The sequence below is a fragment of the Eutrigla gurnardus genome, assembly GCF_963514095.1.
Source record: "Eutrigla gurnardus genome assembly, chromosome: 21".
Lineage (NCBI taxonomy): Eukaryota > Metazoa > Chordata > Actinopteri > Perciformes > Triglidae > Eutrigla > Eutrigla gurnardus.
Window position 1 is genome coordinate 8,406,436 of NC_139932.1, and position 23,995 is coordinate 8,430,430.

The 23,995-nt window shown below is 41.6% G+C and overlaps 1 protein-coding gene across 1 annotated transcript; it reads left to right on the plus strand.

Moving 5' to 3' along the window:
* Nucleotides 1-395: 395 nt before the first annotated feature.
* Nucleotides 396-14,880, plus strand: mtpn (myotrophin). Its single transcript, XM_084038360.1, has 5 exons — nt 396-751; nt 3,665-3,775; nt 4,771-4,854; nt 13,552-13,668; nt 14,264-14,880. Exons 1-4 carry the CDS (start codon nt 686-688, stop codon nt 13,636-13,638), a joined length of 348 nt encoding a protein of 115 aa, XP_083894486.1. The 5' UTR covers nt 396-685; the 3' UTR covers nt 13,639-13,668; nt 14,264-14,880.
* The last annotated feature ends 9,115 nt before the right edge of the window (nt 14,881-23,995 follow it).

Sequence of the window (23,995 nt, forward strand, 5' to 3'; positions counted from 1 at the left end):
GTCTTGAGTGTTACTGTTGTGAAATGGCATATAAAAACACTTCTGGGGTCAATATGGTTTGCATTTGCCTTTTGTAACCATACGGAATTTAAGATTATGTTGTCATCACACAAAAAAAGATGTGCCAGCAATACAGTGTCTTTAAATAATGTCAACACATTTTGAATTTGATAGTATTTATTGAGGAATTTCCCCGTTAGTTGATCGAAACTGGTAGCATGTAATTCGTCCTAAATCATTAAATGCATGTGTGTTAAGAATAGAAAGAATGCATATATTCATCATGAATTATACGCAATGCATTAAATATAGTCGCATGTACTTTGCAGTAATAATTTGTCAAAACATGAGTCAACCCGTTGGACGTCATAACGATGACTCACTTCCGGGTAACTGCATCGGAAACACTTCTGGCATGCAGAAAGGCGGATCCCCCCTCAGCTAGTTTGCCTTTGAGAACTTCTTTTGAGCTTTTTTATACCTGCCATTCCTCGGCGGGTCGCGTCTAATTCAACAAAAATAGCGTTATTAAGCATCGAAACGACATTTTATTCAGTCGAGTTGTACTCAACGCGACGACAGGGAGTGTTTTCAGCTCATAGCTAGCTAACTTTTAACGCACTAGCATTCAACTTGACAACTGCCTGCAGCAGAGAAGGAGCAACACCGGAGCACACACGGGAAGATGGGAGATTTGATATGGGCAATAAAGATCGGGGACATGGAAGACGTCGAGGCCAAACTGGTAACGGTAAGACAAAGCATTTGACTGTTTTTTCAGTGAGGCGTGTACAACAATTTCTGTCAAATGGCTACTTAGCTACGTTAACGAACGTCAGTTAGCTTTCTGGCTAGCTCGCCAGCTAGCTAGCTTACGGTTGCTTGAGTTGGGCAATGTAAAGTTGGGTAATATAACATAGGAAAGATACTGGACTTGGTGTGTGCAATTGTAACGTTATTTCTTGTTTGTAGAGCTTTTATTGAGCTTATATTCGTGTTGAAACATGCCAGGGTCGGCTTAAAACCTTCGCGTATACTTAACGTAACATACACCGCTTGATGCCAAGTTAGCATCGTTAGCGACACTCGCCTGGGGAATAAGGTTAGACAACAATGGGTCAGTGTATTGCGAACTGTCTCGGCTCCGTATACCGGTAGTCCTCGGGTTCAATGTTTAACCACAAACGATATCGTTGCCACTTTCCGCAGAAGTCAACCTGTTGGCAAGCACGCCAATAACATCAGCTGGTAACGTTACGTGATGGTACACATTGTGGATAGACGGCTAACCGTTACTGTTGTGTAGCGTTACATTGTTCTGTCACTGAAACGACGACAATAGTTGTTGACAACGCATGCGTTTTTGGACAATGTGCATTATTGTCGGTCGAAAGGCGCCTCGGGATCAGCGTAGCTTTAGCCAATTGCTAGCAAGTTAAGCACCACACGGGCCCATGCTCCAGCAGTGTGTAGCTAACGTTGGTGGGAGTATCACCTGTTACGTTAGCCAAAGAGACTGGGCTGCAGCAAATCCGGCAACACCCTCCACACGAGCCAGCATACTATTTTTTGGAAGAAACTGCAAGAAAAATCAGTTTGGCCACACTTATTTAACGATAGAGCTTAAAGTGTCCATTGCTTCTTCTGTAGAAAAGTTATTTGAGGAAGCAATTTATTGTCATGTCGACTTGACTTAGATGTCCTTGCAAATTGGATAGTAAATCTAATGCTTCATAAATAACCATACTGTTGGGACTGGGCAATAATTTAATGTGGTAATTGTCTTTCAGTGGGGTCATATTGGGATGAAATCATATATTGAGCTATCATGATACACATTTACATTGTCTAAATGGTTAAAAAAAAAAGCCCATACTATTTTACTATTTTAAATCTGATCATTCTGCACCAAAATTCTTACTGTATGGTTATGTTATAGACTCTTTGTTTATTGATTTACCAGAAAACATGGTATCACATTTTTAAACCGCTCTTGCAGTACAATCAATTTCTCCACTTACATGCTCAGTATGCTCCAATCATTCATATTTTCGTTGTTATTAAGTCCCAAGATGTTGGGTCAATGTAAGTGGAGTTGTGTTTTTGTGGATATTCGCTCTCCCGTTACACATCTGTGTTTGTGATGAAGGTGAATGAGCATGTGGTTATCAGAGGCAGACAGTGCTGCAGCGGATGATGATATTGTTGGTGAATTAATCGGTGGTCAGTGGTCACAATTACAAACCTAAACGTGTGCAATTGGTCATCACATTAATTCAAACACATAAAAGAGGAAACGGAAATAAGATGCAACAGAGTAATTTTGTAATTGAACTTTGTAAGCTATTGTTTGCATTTTTTATTTTTTTTTATTTCCCAAGTTATGTTTTGATAATAACAGTTGGTTTTTCTCATATACATTTTGTCTAGTCGGAGTTGGTGTTTCTCAATGTGAAAGGGCAGAATTTCAAGGATGCTTCATCATCGAATCCTAGTAAAAGACTGTTCGGATGTCGAGGATCCTTGGGATTGGGTCCTTCTTGAGCAATTTTTCAACGATGCATGTGTGCTCCTACCAAGGAAGCATCCTGTGACATTGAGGGAAAAACCCCACAAAGCATGGGTGTAAATAATAACAATAATTTTCCAGTTCCATTTTTGTGTCCAGTAGCTTTTGATATTAGCCAGCATCCATAATCAGTGCCCAATCATTTTCACAGGTTACTGGAATGTGGTCACAATTAATGATATTAGCAACACCTGTGCATTTTCCTGCCAGCACAAGTCCAAATGCCTGCTTTGAAAATGTCCTGTTGATAGTACTGCAGCAGGTAGAGGAATTCAGTTAATCATTCAGCCAACATTAGCTAATTTTAGACGTTTTAAATATTTCACTGAAATCTAGGAATTGGGACCAGGGAAGAGAGATATTTAAATTGCAAAATTATATTGTGACATCCAGACTTACAGATGATGTCTAATCTGTCAATGTAATATTAATACAGTATCTTCCAGTTGTGATATTTTCCTATCCCCTCCTTCGATTGGCATCTCGGCTTTATTAGATTTGCTTGTTGTCGCCCCAAGGGAACCAGATAACCGAGCTAGCTCTGCCATCCCCAGATCAGGTGTTCACATGAGTCTTCTGTAACAAAATATAGCTACCTAAACAGCAAATTCTACCCCTATATTTACGGAGGCCCATTTTCTGAGCCAATTTATGCCTTTTACCTTGACTTGACTCCATCTTTATTCAGACAAATATTCAAAGTGCAGTTCTGAAAAAAGTTGGAACTGACAGCCACAGCTCCCATTAGGTATTGTCACTGGAGGGCCACAGGCACACACTAAGCTGTGTGTATGGTTAGTATTGATAAGGGAACAAGGATGGGTGATGAGCGTGTCTGTCTTTACTCTTGGCTCCATGGCTGAAAGTCCAAGGTGTATCATCACCACAGCAGGGAAGGGAAGGTCCGAGGATGGTGCCTGTAATTGTTTCTCTGAATTTCAGGTGAACTTGTATCAGTGGTGAGCGTCCCCTTAATTTTTTTAATTTTTTTAATTTTATTTAGAGGGATCCTCAATATACCTGTATTATTGGCTTGTAACAACACTGAGTTTATCCATTTCCGCCCTGTTAATGTGTTGTCTTTATTTTTCCTAGGCCGAAGATGTAAACCAGTCCCTGGAAGGCAGGACGCCTCTTCACTATGCTTCAGACTTTGGTCAGACAGATGTGGTGAAGTACCTTATTTCTAAGGGAGCAGATATTAATGTAAGTGTCACCACAGTCGGTTCCCATCACATTATTTTTGTACTAATTTGCATACTGTCCATGGTACCAGTTGCTACGAAAAGTGAAAGTGCCCATGCCTGCTTCCCTTTATAGTCTAGTTCAAACAAACTGATAACGCTCATGCCACATCAAGCAGTTTCACACAAGGCTGAAAGTAGTCTGGCTTTTAAAACCAGTTTATCATTTGTTATTTCAGCCACTGTCCATTCTCTCACTCAACAATTGCCTAGGTTTGCCAGACCTCACATTTCGCTTGATAGGCCCCCTGGGGTTCAATAGCCTCTTCTCATGTTGTAATAGTAGATTGATCTGTACCAACTAAAAGGGCTCTTACCCATCCAACACTATTGACAGCTATAATTTGGATAGGACTCTTTTGAAAATTGTAGCTTTTTCTTAAGGTCTTGTATGCTTGTTCAGTAACCAGTAGAATTGTGCAAAGCAGCATGACCTTTCAGTGCACTTCTAGCAGGAAACAACTCTGGATAAATAATTTACACAACAAATAACAAAACCCAGATGGTTGTCTGTTATTTGGTGATCAATAATGCTCTGTACTGGAGAGCTTCAAGGGTGCATCCTGATGTCCAAGGCACCCACATTAGCTCAGCATCTTACCTTCCACTGGTCTGGCCTTCAAAGACACACGGATTTAAAGTTCTATCAACAAAGTCTTTGCCTTGCCTCCCAAGCCCCAAAAAAGTGTTTGTGCAGTTCTCTATTTCTCTTGATAACCAGCTCAGCTTCTGAAACATGGAAGATAGATATAGTGTTAACGTGCAGTGTGCTTTTTATTTCTGGATATACAGGAGAAGTAAAACCTCTCTCACAGGAGTCCCTTTTCTAAGTTATATTTTAGAAAAAGAGAGATATGTACCCTGTTGTGTGAGGATTGGGGTTGTGCCTATGATCTGCTCATACATGAAGCTTTAATATAAATGAAATAAATTGTTTCCCACCTGCTCCCCCCACAGGCTCCAGACAAACACGGGCTCACTCCACTGATGTCTGCCATTTATGAGGGTCACACCTCCTGTGTCAAGATCTTGCTAGAAATGGTTGGTACTTTTATTTTAACATGCATAAAATCACACAAATCATGCACGCACCCTGGTGTCCTTCACCCCTCAGTACATGTTGATGTGTCCGAGGTGCCATGTGAGCCATGAGTGCTGATGAGGTAACTAACTGGACAAAAGGCCCTTTAACGCCGTCCCACGGAGGCTGTGCTGGAATGTTCACAGATCATGACGCAGTATTGCTGCTGTTCACTTGTTTTGTGAATGCGTTTTTTCGCGGTTTAATTCATAGGTGCACGGCCCTTTGCCGCTTCTAAATTTCTGCTCCATCTATCGGCCTCAGCCTCCGTCATGTGTTTATCTCTACCTTCAATGCTACCTCATTCAGATTTAATGTGCACACAGTTGACACAGCTGTGAGGATTCTGAGTGAGACACAGCTGGCATCTGCTCTAGAAATGCAGCCGAAAAACAAGTACACCATAATGGATTTCCAATCCAACTGACCTCATCCAGCACAAGCGAAAATATTTCCCTTTAGGAAAGCCAGTGCCTCTTGTACATTTTACCTGAATATTTTGACTCCTGCATATACATATAAATTACAGGTCTTCTACACATCTAGGCTGAGGTTCTGTTCTATCACAGCCATAATGAGTCAGACTGCAGTGGGATTGATGCCCCAGTGGACAATGAATGTCACACAAATGAGGGGAACAATAGCTACTTTTACAGTTCTCTGTCCCTGCCACTCCTCATTCATTTAACACTCATGTCTCATTATAATACAGGTGTCTATAGATGACAACTTCCTCATTTGATATCATTATTCCTTTATACCTGCAGCTTGGTCTCTATCACCCACAATCTAAATTGAGTCAAAGTCTATTGCTTGAGACTTGAGAAATACATGGCACAACCGTAGCACCACGAAGAGAGGAGCGGACAACTTGGCGCACTGCATGTATTTCCAGTCAAAATCTGCTGCAAACTGATATGTGTCAATGAGAAGGAGAGCGAGAGATCCCTGGGCTGAGGGAGAGTAAGCAGCTGTCTGTTCCCAGCCAGGCTAAATGAGGCAGGCTAAATGAAAGCTCCTCTACAGAGTTGTTTCACAGTGGCATCATCTTGGCTTAAAAGGAACCCCGGCTATGAAGACATGTAGTTCTTAAAAGATAAATGTTAGTATCAGTGATAATAATGTGATATAAAAAACCTTCTTGATGTCTTCATTTTTATAAAATTTGTAAAAATAGTTTAACTCGTAGGTCGCCATTGTTGTTTACATCGCAATGCACTTTGACGTCACACTGGGTAGTGACGTCAAATGGTTGCACTAGCCGGCTTCGGGACCCTTTTGTGACTGTTCAGCGACATAAACATGTCATCTGTTCAGCCTTTTCAATTTGAACCCGAGCGAAACATGAATGAGGAGGACAGCACTGACAATATTTCACAAAACGAGCATCAAAATGAAGAGCAAGAAAGACGGGATGAGGCGAGAGTGGGACAAAACCGGTGGTGTATGTGCGGCAACTGCGTCTCAACAGAGTGTTTGTTGTCAAGAGCTCCAATTTTTGTCAACAGATGTTCACGGTAAGCTATTGTGTGATCAAACTTGGCATGGCCACGGGCCGTCCGCGGGCCGTTTTGCACTAGTTTCGCATTCATTCCGTTTAATCGCATATTATTTTCAATGAGTCTGCGTCATATTATTCATCATTTGAAAGCTGAGAATCCCGTGAATTGAACAAAGCAAGCCGTTTTAGGGTCACGGAGACACATCAAAAGCAAACACAGCGTTCCCTACCTTTTTGAGCTGTCTGGAAGTCCAAAAACAACATGTAGCATGCTAATCCCGATATCCAGAGAAAGGTAAGAGTCCAACGAACAAACGTAGCCACTTCGTTTAGTCCCACGAGCACGCTAACTCCGGTAGTCATCCATAACACGCCATGTGTTTACTTTGCGAGTCTCTGTAGAAGATAGTTTTTGTTTATCGCTTTGTACCGCTTTACGGCGGAGCGGTACTTATCAATGTTTAACGCGCATTTCACTCGCTCCCCGAGGGCGTTTAGGCTCCTTATGTGGGAAAATTGTCGGAAAAGCATTTGATTTTAGTCTTCGTTTATACCCAGCCGCTCCGGTGAGCTCTTTCAGCAGTTGTGGTCGACTAAAAGCCTCAAATGCATCAGGAGAAAAATGTCGAGAACACAGCCGCGGATCTTTGGGAAGTTGTGTCCATCCACAGGCATCTTCCCACTCCTTTCTCCTCTTCTTGTCAGTAGGACAGCAGTGTTAACTCACATCACTCCCCTTGTTGCCTTTTGACTGGAAATCGCATCCAAAAGCAGTACAATGTGGCATTTTACTTGAAATTACTTAACAAATGCACGTAAACAAACACTAGCGTCAATAGCTATTCTACCGAGTGCAACCATTCTACGTCATCGCCCCCCGAGTGCATTGCGCGCGGAAAACATGGCGTCCTACGTAGGTCAAAATATGTACTAAATATTATATATTTTTAAAGCAATGGCAACATTTTGTGTGCTTCTAACAACATATTTTAGTACAAGAGAACAATTGTGGCGTATTGGGGCCTACAAGTCTTCATAGCCGGGGTTCTTTTTAACAAATGTAATGGGAAGAGGTGAGGGTGTGTTCACAAGCTAAGTCACATTAGCGATTAGGGAAGTCATTTTTTGCACTCTATACAGTCACATATGCACCATTCAAGGTTTTTCAATCACTTCTGTTTCTACCGCACTTTGAAGCAGGCGTTTGAAAAGAGGAAACTGTAATCTATGTATGGGGAAACATGGCTGATTGGCTAGAGAGACACTTGCAGTGGTACTCCACTGCACTTACCTATTCCTGTTGGCATCGGCTGTATTAATCCCCCATTTTCATCAACACAGCCGCACACGCCGGCCCTCGCATCAACAAGCCAGCAGAGTGTTGCAAGCAATCGGCCAGCAGCTGGCTGGCAGCTGGCTACTGCTGTCAGCTGGCCGGCAGTGATGTTGGCTCAAAGATGAACTGAAAGAAGCAGCCAATGCCAACAGGAAGAGAATGTCAATTTACTACCCAGTAAGTGCTTTCCTATACAAGTTGGTAGCATAAAGCTGACAAGCAAACACGGGTAGATGGTTCTGATCTGAACTTCTACTTGAGACAGAGCTTTTGTCCATTTTGGTCGATATACACTCTTGTGACTATCACTGTTATCGAGACAACAAGATGGTGGAATGTCTGTTTCTTGGACGTACTGGAGGTCTACAAAGAAGAGGAAGTAAAGGCTAGTTTTTCTTGTCCACAACATTTCATCGCGTTGTGACTGCGTGTCGATGTGCATATCATAAAGCTTGAACTTCAACTTGATGCATTTTACGTCCATAGGAGTTAACATCACATTCTCACATTTAACTTCCACAACATATTTTTTTTTTCATAAAAAGTCTTAATTATTGACTGCAGTCATTTTCTTTTATTTCCCCTGCTACCGGTCACATACCCACAGCTGTAGTACATCCTCCTGAAAGCTAGAAACTCTTTGACATCTGAAATAGGAAGTAATGCAATTACCATATCAACATGGAAAATTAAAGCCCCTTTTTAAAATAAGCCTTTGTCTGTGGTATCATATGAGACAAGACAGGCAGTCATAGCTCATCTGTGCAGGGATTACGGTGGGGGACGCAGATATTGGTGAACCCCCAGATTTGCTCCTCTCATGGCTTCGTACTCCTCTCCACTAAGTATCAATGTGGATTAACAACCAGATACAGCCAAAAGGTCATCAGTCACCACAGGGACCAGATCTCAATACATCCACCCCTGGCAGCTCTAAAAACTCACCATGTGTCTTAACATGTGATGAATAGATTGTCCCATTGACCATGCTGCTGCATATCTACGCTGTCTGGCAGCACCTGTAGCACAGCAGCCTCCACATTGCAAGTGGATAAAGGGAACCCATTGAGAGTACTGAATTGTGACTATTCAACTGTCAATCTTGTGTTTGTGGACAGAATGGCTTGGTTGCCTGGTGCATCATGGGAGATGACCCCTGCCCCCCTGACTTCGTGCTGTGCTGTTGTTGGCAATGAATTATGAAAGGCCACTTTAACCCCAATAGGTGACCCAGCCGTAAGATCCTTGCTGAGTGTGCTGACTAGAGCTTGCAAAGGCCGGCCAGTTAATTTTAAGTCAACAATAATAGGGCACACACAGGCATGCACGCATGAATACACACACACATCCTTTTTCCCTTCTATGAGGAACTGTGCATATGACTATTGACTAGGAAGAAATGCAGTATTATTTTGTAAAGTCACTTCCTATTGTTGCCCTGGCTTTAAAACCCCTGACCCTATATAGTGTCCTCATTATTGTGTTTCCTCAACACAAAGTAGGAATTGGCCTTTTTTTGTAGAAAAGTAAGAATTTTAAAGCAATATAGACAAATATATGTCATCTTCCAGCGGGCTTTGCCAACTTGATGGAGTTGAAATATGTTTGCCTCCATGGTAACAGCTGTGGCCAGAAGCATTATGGACTTAATGGACCACATACAACCACAAGGCAGTGATCAAATTATCTTTCTTGGGAGGGCCTACATGTCCCTAATAAAGCTGCAGTGATAAGTCCCCATGACATTTATCTGCAATTGTTTTTTTAATTACTAAAGTAATTTTTCAAGCACTAATGCCCCACTGATTGGGAACTGAGTATCTTTTGGATTTAATTGTGTCATGTTATTTGTTATGTGTATGTCATTCCTAATAATGAAATTTGACCATGTAACTCAATCTGCCTAAAATTAAATTCCTTGTTGGATTTTTTTCCCCAATTGACCGATGACCCAGATTTGATGCAGCTCTTTAACCCCTGTCAAATACATTTATTTCAACTAGAGCCTAGCTGACACAGCTTGCTCCAGTACATATTATTGATCTTCCATCTTCTTCTTTTTTTCTCGTGGGTGTAAAATTTGCCCTCGTACAAATCGGTAATGTTTTACTGCTGCCAGCAGGTCAATAGTCTGAGGTAGGCATTGCATTTCAAGTTTGTTTTGAGTGATTCTCTGGCTGGCCTAATATTTAAAGACTTTCCGAATTTCACTCGTGGCATAATGAACTTAAAGGACACTTTGGCAGGTCAGTCGCATTACATTACTGACCCAGTGCTGCTTTGCATGGCTCCATCATCTAGGATGATGATGCATCTCTGTTTGACTGCAGACAATCTTGAAGTCTATTCGTATTCATTAGGCTGTGTCTCACTTGGCCACTAGCTCCTCTTTGACTGGATAATGTTTGGACAGTGAGGTGTTCATGAGGGGGCTCATTATTCAAGTTGGGGAAAGGTCATTAATGTAAGTAATGTAAGTGGTGCCAGAAGTATGCCACTGAGCTGGATATCTGCTGGGGAATGGCATGGCGTGTCCTAAGAGGCAGCAACAGGGAGGAAAAGGACACAAATGAGCCACAGATCTCATTGCAACTCCACCATAAATTCTCATAGTGAGTAGCAATCTGTGGCAGACCCTATATAATACTATTTATTGTGTGTGTGTGTGTGTGTGTGTGTGTGTGTGTGTGTGTGTGTGTGTGTGTGTGTGTGTGTGTGTGTGTGTGTGTGTGTGTGTGTGTGTGTGTGTGTGTGTGTGTGTGTGTGTGTGTGTGTGTGTGTGTGTGTGTGTGTGTGTGTGTGTGTGTGGGGACCAGAAGGGAGTAGTCATTTTGAGATTGTTGTGCCTCAAATATAACGGCGCACACAAGGTGTACAATTGTCTGTTAGATCGATGCCTTGCTTTTTTCCAGGCAGGAGTAGTGTTGGTAGTGAAAGGGTGAGGCAATGTACAAGTCTGATTCAGGCAATGTACAAGTCTGATTCAGTTTAAAAAGATGTATAAAGAAGGAATTTTAATAAAGTACAGAGAGGAAGAAGGAAGCCATAATCACTGATTATAAAGATGTACTTAAAAAAAAAGAAGGAAAAGTGTCTAGGCAAATGTCTAACTATATATTATGAAATAGATTAAAAAGGATTTCAATGTGATAAAGTTTGAAAATGGAGAAGGGGTAGTATTAAATAAGTTATTCTTCTTACTACTCCTTTTCGGACATGTTAAAATGTTTAAATATTTTGTGTTTTATTACTGGTAAAAACAAAAAAAAAACAAAAAAAAAATGTTACTCTGATTTTGTTATTATTCTTATTTGTTGTTTGTGTGTTTTTGTTTTTCCTTTTCTTTACATTATTTCTATTTATGTTATTTCTTTCACATGTTCGAAATAAAAATAAATAAATAAAATAAAAAATAATAAATAAATAAGATAAATTACTCTAAAGGAACCCATATTGTATTTGCAGATTGTGTGTGTGTGTGTGTTTTTTTTTTTTCCTTTTTGGAAATACTCACACTTCACACTGTTCTCATGTTTTGTGGATTTAAATCGATCCTACAAGTTAACACGTTTTAAGATCTGTTATGAATACAGTTATCATGAAACGTATTTGAGGCTGAATGTCATACTCAATTCGTCTTTTGAAAAGTTGTTGCACTCATTTTTTTGAAAGATGATCCTAGTTGGGAAGTGCTGCTGTAGATCAAACCCTGGAAAGAGGCGATTTGTCAGTTTTACACACTTTCTTTTTAACGAGATATACAGTTTTAATTAGTGAACTTTTGTGGTGTTGGTAATCAGGTTTCATTACCTGGAAATAGCCAGGCCAGCTGTTACCCTGTTTCCACTCTTTGTGCCAAGTCTGTGCTAGTCTGCAATAGCTTCATATTTAGCATACAGTCATGAAGTCGGCATGTATCTCCCAGAATATCAAACATATGCTGGTTTTAATCCTGTAAAATGTCATAACTTTTGTTTAAACTCCTGTTTTCAGTTAAAAAAAGAAAGCCACCCAGGTCACCAGTCACCATAGTTCAGAAGTTACATGTCGACAGTTGCACACTTCCCATCAAGCATGTTACGAATTGATGAAACACTCCCACTTTGCCTTTCTATCCTTACCAATTAGAGTTACAGATCTAACAGGTTACCCGCTCAGCCCTGGTAAATCTCTCCTGCTCAGGCAGCGCTCTGTTGCTCCCGTGGCATGGAATTTGCACCCAGACTACCATCCTCACACTTCTGGGCACTTGAACTGGGTCGTGTTGTTTTTGATGCCCTGCTTCTCCACGCAACAATAGACTCTCTCTGCCTTGGCTCTGTAAGCCCTTTACTAAGAAGCTAAAGTTGGCAGGCCAAACAAAGGGACGTCACTCCACCACATGCCCCTCCACTCCTCTGTTGCCCATTAAATTTTGTCATTGCATGCAACACATTGCCTTTCTTATTTTCTCTCTTTTGCTTTTGCTCCTGGTCCTAATCTGAATGATTATGTTGACACATCTCTTTCACATTCACTCTGTTATCCCTCAGAGCTCAATTGTGTTTGTGTGTCCGTGGCTTTGTTTTGCATGTGCTGTTTGAATAAAGACAGACTGACAGGTAAGTCTTAACTAACTGAGTTAGAGGAAAATAAGAGCGACAAAGTTACACTATTAATGTTTTTGTTGCATATACGGCTAGCGGTTCAATACAAGACTTTTATAGGAAGCATTATATGACCAAGTCACTTACCAAAGAGACACAACAACTTGCTGGTTTACATTGCAAAAACTGCCCACCAACGTCCACTAATCAGCCCTGTTGGCTCTCCATGACACATGGTTGACCACCCCAATATAAGCCTACTTCCACCCCCGGAACTTCAGTACGGGCCTAGGAACCTTTCACAAAGTCTGGAACCTTACCTGCATATCTAAATAGGGTGTCTAGGCAAGGGAGAGCCAAAGACTGACTGTCCTCTGTAACGTTACTCAACTCAAACTCTCATTGAATGTTTTTTTCATCCGTCTGTGAGAAAGTGGAATGTGCTCAGGTGTCTGCTATATATATTCTAAGATGAATGATCATCAGCTGCAACACTTTCTTTCTGAAATCAAAATCATTGGGGCTTGACTCTGAGCCACAGCCGCCCAATTCTAAATGTATTAGAATACTACAGCTATCATGAAAGTGTGCTATAGCCTGGGTAAAAAATGTCTTTTTGGTACTCCCCGCCCTGCTTTTGACAGTTATATCGGAGTCAGCTTTGACAAGTTTTCCACTTGCCCATGGACCCACCTCTTCTATCGAGCTGAGGGCGTTTACAAACTATTATCTCCCACTCTCCTCGGTTTTCCTACTCCTGGAGCAGTGCCCAGAATGCCCAAGTTCACTTCAGCTCTCTCTATAGTTGCTTGTCCCAAAGAAGTCCCTGCTCTGCTGCTAGTCCTTTCCGATGTCCCACAAACAAAATTCACATAGCACCTTGCTAAGAATGTTATTTGGATGAGAAGTGGACATCTTTTTATAGTCATTGTTTATTGATGATAAAAACAGTTAAATGTAGTTGCAACCTACTGGCAAGTCATGATAGAGCGAGATTATGAAAGAGAGGGACTGTGTGCCAATGATCATATAACACCCCCTGATTGGCTCATGCATCGCGCTCTTCCGTTACAAATGGAAATAGGATGCTTTATTCAGCAGGAGGCTATAGATTGAGGTCTTTACTTCTCACCTTAACCCCCGGTTCAATGAAATGAAGTTGGCATCACACTGTGAGGGAGACTTGATGCACCTACTAAGCATATTTAATATTCATGTCCCCTCTCCTCCACAGGGAGCTGACAAACAACGAAAAGGACCGGACGGTCTGACTCCCTATGAAGCTGCCGAGGACGGAGCTATAAAGGCTCTGCTCAAGTGAGACACCACAGTGTGGGAGGTGACTGGACAGGTGGGTGAACGCACAGACAGATGGATGCAGTGGTCCCCTGACAGAAGATGGACTCGCCCCTTTTACCCTTATCAACCTCTGTCGTAACACTGCTTTTGTCTGTTTGTAGGAGGGTCATTTTGTCTGTCTGGTGATTTTCCTTTCCTTTTGTTTTGTTTTTTCTTCTTTTTATTCCCCCCCACGTTTTTGGGATAGGATATTCTCTTGTTTTGGCCTCTTTTTGTAGCCATTTAACAGAAGGACTTGTCAAATATGTCTCCCTTAGGGACCAAACACTGGGGGATACGCTCTTGCATCTGAATACTAGATCACTGCTCAGACTAGAAATCACACTTCATGTAAACGCAAAGCTTAGCACTTAAATACACATTCTCATTTGCAGTCCTCTCTTTGGAATCGGACGCTAATAGATCGATACTGTGTTAGCATTTTTTTTTTACAACTTCAGTATAAGTATTGTATGGCCAGGGCTAAATCTCATGAAATACACAGTAATTGCACTGTACTATTCTAGATGGACTAAAGAGAAAGGTGTTTCATGATATTAACCTTTCAGGATGTGTCTAACTTGATTTCTTTTTTTTTTTTTTAATAGAGCAAACTGTCCCTCCAAACTTGAAATTTTGGAATCGTTGAGCAAGGTCCTGGGGTCAAATGTCCCTTTTCTACTCGTCATATCAGTTACATATCAAGCAGTGTTTTTGACAAATTTTGCGTCAGTAATGCATTAACGATATTCTGTATTCCTTGACGAATCACCATGCTGGTTAACTAGAAAGACTTGAATGTTGACATTTTTTAAAATATGTTACTGAATCCTGTGTTGAAGCAACGTTCACAGCACATAATAGAATAAGGAATTCTAGAAATTTGTTAAGTTCTTTTCATCCCTGGAGTGAGATTTGAGGGCAAAGAATTATTTTTTTGTTGCAGCTTTTCTGTGTGTTTTGTAATAGATGGGCTCTAAGGGCTGTGAATGATGGCTAAACGGGTGTTAGAGTTGAAAACTGGATGATGGGGGTGCTGTAAGCATTCCCCTTGCCTTGGATTTGGTTAGAAGCCCTGCCTGTTTTACTGCATGTCAAAACTGCCTCTGCTTTTATGCTACGAAACGGTCGCTCTCTTGGTTGCTTTCGGAAATGAGTTACTACTATGTAATGGACAAAAAAAGATGCTCTTGCTGACTTTGTTGTGACAAAAAGTCTGTAAAAACAGAAATAAAAATATCTATTAAAAAATTCTCTGATCTGAACTTTCTTTGAAAACTGACTCATAACGGTCAGTCGTGAAAGTATCTATAATGTTGCCTGGTGATAAACGGAGATCCAAATTAGTTTTTGAAACAAAGCATCCCATTGAAAAAATACTCAGTTATTTGACAGCTGACACTGAAAAAAATCATAAATTACTTCCACTTTGTATAAATGGAACTGCCACTCAGTCCACTGTTTTTCAGTACCATAGAATGAGATGAATAGAGGGTAGTTTTCAAGGGAAATTGCACTGTTTGGCAAATTCTTCTCTTGGTATTCTTGTTGCCTTGGGCGTTCTAATTAGTATTTGTGAACCTAAGCAACTTTGTCCCAAACAAAAAAAAGTGCACACTGTAATCTGTTGTCATATCTATTTAGCGCCGCGAGCTGTTCCATTATGAATCACAGACCGACTTTGACTCCCACTAGATTTGTCTGAATGCCTGGATTCAAACAAGACCCATGTTATTACCAGAAAGTCAGTTCTAATACAGAAAATACACAGCTACCCACAGAAAAATTATAGCAATCATGCCAAGTATTGTCGTAACTTTCCACCGTATCGCAAATTAAAGTCACGGTTTATGATTACAAGATAGTTGTGAGGGATTGCATTGTCACAAATTATACCTTCATAAACATAATTCTGTGAAAATAATTATGTGCCACTTGCAAAACACGGATTTGGCACCTGTTTGCCTGCTGTAAAGTGTTCAGCCAACAAAACAAACAACATTGTTGAGACGTGCCAGGATAAACTCAACCAAGAGTTGGACGTTATTGTCCCAAGAGAAACGGTGGTGTTACGGTGAAGAGTGTAGATGGTAGCGTGGCCTTGTAGTTCACCAGATGGAGCGTTGGAAAGCTATCACACAACAGATCCTGCCTGATGAGCAGCAAAACCTCCGAGATTAATTGCTCGGGGCTTCGACCAAGCTGGCAAAGAGTCGAGGCAAGGCAAGTGTTCTTTTTGTGGTTCTCGGGTGTACTATTCATAAATATTTTATTCTTTGCTTCACACTGCTCTCATTTGCAACGGGATGATGATGTCAACAGAAAAAACACCTCAAAGTGAGATGCAACAGCAGACGAATGTAAAATGACTGTTTTGTTTGATGTTCTGCTCAAAAACCTTTAAATATTAATGGAAAGGTGTTGGCCAGCATTTTTGTTTTATTATGCTGTGGACAAGTGGTTCCCAACTCTTTTTTTTGTTCTTTTTTTTGGTCTGACATTATGCATGCGACAATATTAAAACATAAAATGCCACTTAAACATATTGGTATCACTTTACATGTTGTTAAGAAACAAATATTTCTATTGCACCACGCATAGGACATTTTAATTTCAGTGAAAAACAATCTTAAATAAGATGATCACAATTCATAAGGTGTCCCTGCATAAATAAAGGATGAATACATTTTTGTGTCCTGTATTTTTTAAATCGGGCTCTATTTTTCACCTCTAAAATAGCAAACTAAACAGCTTTTTTCGAGTTACTTGACTATTATTCCGATAATGGAAATCAATGATCGACTTATTGTGAGTGTGACATCATCTGACATACCTCCAACTCCCCATCAGGAGGAGATCAAGTGCCCTTTTTGTGTATCCTTCGATATATGGGATGTAGGGTTGAATGCTAGAAATCGAGATCCATGGATTTCTCAGGATTCCTCGACCAAATCTGCTCCTTTTTTTTCCCTTCAAAATAAAGCTATTCCAGCACTGTTTTCCCCTTCCTGATACTGATCCGATACCAGTGTGTGAAAACACAAAAATATCTACTTTTTTCCAGCAGTTCATTGATGCTACATCAAGTCTAAACTCTAAACCCACAATAAAAGATGTCTTGTAAGTCACTCCATAAACATTCAGACTCACATTTGGAATCTTTGCAGGTCAATGTTGGAATTTAAAAATGAAGGCACGTAGGTTTGAACATCGCTTGTCCACGTCCATGTCGGTCATGATGGACATGCCAAATTGATAGAAGCGTGTTGTCAGGAGCTGCACCGGGTCCCGAGCCCATCCAGAGGGAAGCTTCGGACTGAGACGCAGAGAGGACGATCAGAGGAAGAGCTCGGTGAACGCTGCAGAGCTTCGTTACGCACACTCCTCTCTAGGCAACGTGCCATGTTTGTGTACTCAAGCCTGAGAACAAAGACAAATTAATTATTGCAATGTGGGCAAACATCACGATAAAATGAGCCTCGTCTCCCCATTTCCACCCCACAACCCTGCCGTCTTATTTCTGCTCATTGAAATTGCATTCAAATAGGCCGAGCGAAGAACACTGACGTCGGCTCTTGTGTGACAGTGACATCCTTGGAATATAAAAGACCCCATTTTTTCACTTTGCCATTGTCTAGCCATCAAATAATCTTGAGCAGAAGAAAGCCTGTGACTCAGGCTGATGGGAAATATGAAATGAATCATTGGCGATACATTTTCATTTAGACCTTGAATTACTTTTCCTCAGGCTCCGTGGGCGAATCTCGGGCTTTCCCCGAGGCACCAGCGCTGCTTCGGAGGATCTTCAGTTTATTATCATGTTTGCATTCTCTATATAGTCTATACTGTGTACTGTAATGTGCTTTCTAAACATCTTTGCATTCCTTTATTTCAAAATTATAACCAAAAATGTGTAAGGATCCTCTACAAGTATGAGTGTTTCCTTCAGAGCAGATGAGTGCGACGAGAACGCACACATGACTAGAATTGAACTCTGCTCCCATCTGCTGTTTTCCAAAGAAAACTGCGGGGAATTATCAGCTGAATCTGACGGAATTCTTCCTGGAAAAAAGACATTTTGTTTTTATTTAGATTTGTGAAATGTATATACAGTGCTATGATTCAGGGACTGAAATTGATTGATTGCCGAGCCCTGTGATTACCACATGCGGTTATTAGCACACATACCTTCTTGCACACACAAACACACACACACACACGAACACACACTCTTTGTGTCTCATCTGCTTTTTTCTTTCTCCACACAGTTGCTACAGAGACGTTATGCGGAGCTACCCTTGTGATCAAGCAGCTCAAAATGGTGGTTAATGAAGTAGCAAATCCAAATCATTAGCATATTTAATATGGACTCTTGATTGCATTCTGGGTATCTCTCTTTCTCTCTCTCTCTTTCTCTCTCTCTCTCTATCTCTCTATCTCTCTCTCCCTCTAATCTATTATTGACTTCTTATCTCGTGCACTAGTTGAGCTTATGACTGATTTCCAACTAATCTATAACTTATTTCCCTAGTTGTGAAAATTCCGAACTATCCCTTCAAAGCTCGCCTTATGTTTCATCCTACCTGCCTGCCTCGTTTCTGCATTTGGGTCGACTCTTTTGAACTGAAACCGGGACGTTTCTTTCACACTGCCATCATCAGTATGACAAACAGCTATGTGAACAAACTGGATCGAGACTCTGACACACTGCTGTTTAGCTGCACTAGCTGAGCCTTTAGCAACATAGACACATTGGAAATTAGTGATTGGGGCTATGGAAAAAATTAAGTATTTAATTGCACGATCAAGCTACATGCTGTTTATGATCAACCCTCGACAACTGTTTGTCTCCAGAATTGCTATATACTTCATGGCACCCACTCAGTTTGGCTGTTAACCTGCACGGCTACAGGAGCCAACTCTTTGTTTTATCGATTTAATAGTGTGGCTCTGATATAAAGGGCAGTGGTGAGGGGTCTTTAAACAACTGGTGAGTGAGGGGGAGCCAAGCAGTACTTTCTACTGAATGTATTATAAGGCATTTTCTCCTGTGGCATTGTCTGCAGTTGCCCTTTCACACATGAAGCACTCAACAGGAGATCGTCTGTGTCAGACGCCTTCTCCCCTACTGGAAATACTGTTTGGTTTTCGGCTTGGGGTGGCGTGCAGGAGGCAGGACGTGACGCAAAAGCTATACTGCAAAAACGACCTTCTTCACCCTCAGATGTATGTATCCTTCGTCCACACGCCGACTCACTGTGGATTAATTCTCCAGACAATGACATGCTCTACTCACACATGGACTCAACGAGTCTCTGTAATAGGACTCTGGCAGTGTAAAGTCTGTTGTGCAGCTCCTCCTGCATCACCTCAGTCCAACTGTTAATGTTATTATGAGTCTGTCCTGGAAGTAAAGCAGGCGACCAGTCATTTTATGAGTAGCGGCTGAGAGACACGTTGAGATAGATGGAGAATTGGCTGCGTTGAGTTACATTATGATCAGTGTCTCCATTTAGTGTCCATGGAAGGCAGCAGAAGACATTTAAAAGCAGCCAGTTGGGGCCCGACATCCTCATATATGCATAAGCATAAATCTCACACGGGCTATTTATTTATCAGTCCCTCTTTGTTTGTACTCTGAGCCAATGTGCGATGAGCCAGATCCAAATCCCTCTAGATGCCTCGGTGCAAATCAAAATCCCATTTGCAGGGAAATCGATGCAACCACAATGCTATTAGGAACATTTTAATTGGATATAAATGTGGATTCATTATTACTGTTATGACGGCTGAGCACGTCAAACGCAGCGTGGCTGCCAGCCATGGTCGTGCGTGTCACCGAGCACTCATGAGAAAGTCTGGGTAATTTGTCTGCAGACAAATGCACGTCGGCCACACAATATCTTAAACTTCTCTGCAGAGCCAGATGGAGATTTAACAAACAGGTGCTCATTTTTTGGCACCCAGTGGGTCCCATATGATGATCTGAACAACTTCTGTGCAGGCTACTAAAGATAAAGGCATAAATACAGATACATATAAATGGTGGAAACAGACATAAATGTGTATTGGAAGATAATACATATTAAAGTAGATAATTAACATAAATAGCTGACAGATAATAAATCATTCAGGAGCCTTTGAATTCATAACCAATCGAGTAATCATTTGCACTGATTCTGAATTCAGCTCATGCTCTCCGCAGTAAAGACCTGGGTTGCAGGTAATAATCATTCCAGTGAACGTCTGAAACCTCGGCGCTACCTGGTTCTGTAATCAATTCAGAGGGACACGGCAATCTGTTCCATGTAGCAGGTTAATATTCCAATCAATAGGTTGATGCAGTATGCAATTAGATGCTTTGTTCGCTAACTTGATTATGTAGAGATGAAAGATTTAGCCCTCATTATGATTTTTGTCACATGGGTTCCATAAAGCAACCGCTGATTGTTTTTTCATTGAACTCCGTGAGGTTTAGTTAATGGCTTTCTCAGACTGGACCACAATGTTGAGTTGCAGTTCAACTACATCCAATAATGGGCGGGGCGTATGATTTGTTGCTACAAAAAGCTGATTGTTTTTATTTCAACCAAAATGAACATGCTAACATTAAATGGCGTCACTGTATACATCAATATTTGCCACTCCTAGAGAATTACATGAGAGAATTATTGACCAACTGTAAAAAATACGGTGATCTTTTAGCTCATTGTTGCACTGCTCTTATCCACCCAGTTCAGGCAGAAGCAGACAGCCGTTTTCATCAAGAACAGCTCAGAAAAAGCCGCCGCACTAGCACTAAATGCTCTAAAGCTAGCTAGGTAACTAGCTTGTCAGACTCTAGATCGATCCACATCTAGCAGTTAATGAAGCAAATGTTTAAGAACTTGGTGGAGATGAAACAGGGCTAAAAGAACAGTGAATATTGGATTTATGTGCTGGCCAGACACAACTCCAACGAGAGGTTAATATTGCTGTTTACTGCCAAGTACCGTTAGCTAACATGTTAGCCATGCATCAGTTGCTGTCCGTTAGCTCCTTGTAGAGCTCGCCTGCTCTCCATTGGCCAAAACTATGAAAGAAGTGCCTGGTCAGAGTGTTTTACACAAGTTGAAAACTTTCTTGTACCACATCCTCACACAGTGACTTAAGAAGAACTTCTGTCAGCCATTTCTCTTAGTCAAACTTAATGAGGACACTGTACCCTCTGGGCGCTCAGACGGAGCGCGGGTTGCTCTGTAGATGCCTCTGATGCCGTGAAATCTTTGAAAGATCTCTTTTGTTTTTCCTATTGATTCATTTATGTTCTCAAGGCGATGTTTGTCTGGCAGAGTGATAGAGGGAACCCAGTGAATAATCGTACAGGTGGCACTTGCGGCTGTAAGTCCGAGTCCATTACGACGGGGCTGATGTCTCCACTCGTGTCATCCCCTTTGACTAATGTCAGCGTCCGCCATGCTGCCATGCATTATGGTCATCTCTCTTCTTGGCATTAGATGAGAGTACGTCTCCGTCCTCTCCTCTGTCTAAAGCGGGAGCCGGCGAGGACGGGATAAGAGTTGCACACAGTTGCTGTAGCCGTCTGTTTAATTCACAGACACGCACAGTCCTCCCGACGATTTTTAATGGGAGTATGTGATACTTGTGGTTTTCACTGCGTGACAAAGACACAAAGCAATTGGTGTGTTACTCTTAGTAACTGAGAGAAGGAAGTCTTAACAACACGCAACAACAAAACAGAGAGAGCTTTCAGGGAGCTTAAACATCAAACACCATTGTGGCATCAGTGGCAGAGTGTGGCCTCATTAAGAGCAGAACAGTGAGCACATTACTGTCCATCAGGCGCTGATAACACCCCGAAATAAAGAGGTAGTAGCAGATGTGGAATGGGACCAAAAAACCTGCCAGACATTTTTTTTTTTGGCCTGCAAAATGAACATATAGACAACAGGATGGAGAGTTATCCCACCAAGATGAACCCCTCCAGACGGAGATCGGTGCTCACTAAGCAGTCAGTGGAATGTTGTTTATCATGGTTATACTCTTCTTAAAGCATGCACACTTTTATTGTGTGCCAAACCCACCGTGTCAGTTACACAGGGTCCCATTTCTCGGACACAGGACGTAAAGCATGAGTGATTTATCGTCTGGGTAGAAGTTGACACTGCCATTGGGACAACCCGTTTACTCTGTTTGTCTGATCAAGTAGATGCTACTTCCACACTCGTTCCTTTTTTTCGCAACTTTACAATTCCAAAGTAATCCACGAGCTCAGAAAGGCGACGTTGCTGCTGGACCTGGTCTCTCAGTTGCAGAGAAGCTTGCCAAAGTCTTGGCAGTGTGGTTTTGTGGAGGGAAGATTTAGTTCAATTAGCCTTCTTCCAAGAGTGACATAGGCTGTTTCTGTGGGTGATGCTGCTCATAATGAGAACTTGAAGCACATAAAACATTTGGGGGAATTGCTTGATTTCACCAAGATCGGCAGGTCCCATGGTCGCCATGGTTTTTATGGTGTGGTTATGGTTCAGGTGCTTTGATCAAAGTGCTCGTTGGATCATGGAACAACTTCTAAAACTACCTCCCACTGCACATCTGACATTGTAATTGGGAGAAAGGGACATGCTGCTCACACTCCCTGACCTTCACACCTTTACTCACCACTTCACTACACGAGAGGACGTTTCTGTCCTGCAGTGACACCAAGTGCTAGCATTGGATATGAATCCTGCATTGCAGAATGACGGGATGCAGAGGGAGGTAGAGGATCTTGGGAAGTAGAGACATTGTGTGAAACAAAGAGAGGTGCTGGTCCTTCCCAGCTAAGTAGTGGGAGTTGCCACTGAGTTTGATTTGAGGCAAGCTAGTGCTATCTGGCTGTACCCAGAAAGCAGATATCATGTCGTATCTGTTGCGAAGGCAGGTCTGAACTGCCAAGGCGCACCACCACTGCACTCCATCATCCTTCAACTTTTTCAGATCACTATTTAGATACACAGTATCTCCTGACTTTAAAATAATTCAGGAATAAGCAATGGCCATTAGATTTCTGAAATACACCACTATACTGCCAGCAGAAGGTAGCAGGGTTTCAAATCAGGAAGATTCATCGATATAGAGGCCCCGGGGACTCCCGCTCAAAGCTGTCAGACCGATCGCAGCCAATTATAGGGCTTTTTTCAAATTATCCCAGAGTTCTAAACATCCCTATGCTCTGTCAGAGCTGGCACTAGCAGCAGTGGCTAATGGCTGCTGGCAGCGAGGGCACTTGTTTAACCCATCAACGAAAGCTTCTCAGGGGGGACTGATTGGGCTTGTTTGCATCTGTCTTTCTTTTCCTTTACTTTCCGGTGGAATTAGAGGGAACCACGAGGCAGATATATTGGGAGGTGCTGTAGCAAGCTAGCTAATGGTGGGCTGAAATGATTATGTCAAGGCCAACTGATGGCAGAGGCCAAGTACAGCACTCAGAATAAATGAGCCCTAAACCTCTGGACAAGGAGATTATTTTCTATATAAGATTATAGCAATTGACATGACATGAGATGACACAATTGAAATGTATTAAACATATAGGTAATAACAGCCTAGAGAGATATGTAATTAATATGAATACAATAATTAAATCAGGTAACTATGCTTAAATCTAGGGTTTTAAAGATGAGTACACCCTTGATTCAATCAAAGTATGTCATATTAGCATGTACTTACTGACCGTTCTTGGCACTGAGCAAAAACGTTTTTTGTCTTAATGTGTCTTAAGGTATAAATGTCTCTTTTTTGTCTTAATGTCTCTACAAAATTTCCCACAGGTGGCCAATAGGGTTAATTTTCTTTAACGCTTCTGCAATAAATTCAGGATGGTGTCAGTGAAGTACAATTCCCCCCAACACTTTCATAACTCATATATCCCCACATATGAACCTTACTTCCGACATACTTCACCGTGCGGACTAAGCATGGCTCCCTCTACTCGTCCCCCTTGGGACGCTGTCGGATCCAAACAGATTGACCTCGGTCTCATCAGACCACAGTATGGATTGCCAAAACTCTTCCTCTTTGTCAATAACATGTCTCACTGTGTGACATGAAACAGCTTTTGCCAGTTTCCAGACAGTTGCTCATTCTCCTGCACTTTTCTCAGCAGAGCTCGCTCATCACAAAGTATAAGCCTGCGGCGACGACCAGGACGTTTACATTCTTTTTCTATTATTTTTTCAATTTCTGACTGTGTTCTGATCTAATAATAAGGATTTGCCAATCCTCTTGTACCCTTGTCCTTTTCAGTGCAATGAAATCATTCTCTCTCTCAAGTCTCTAGGCGATTCTCTCCTGTGTGGTAC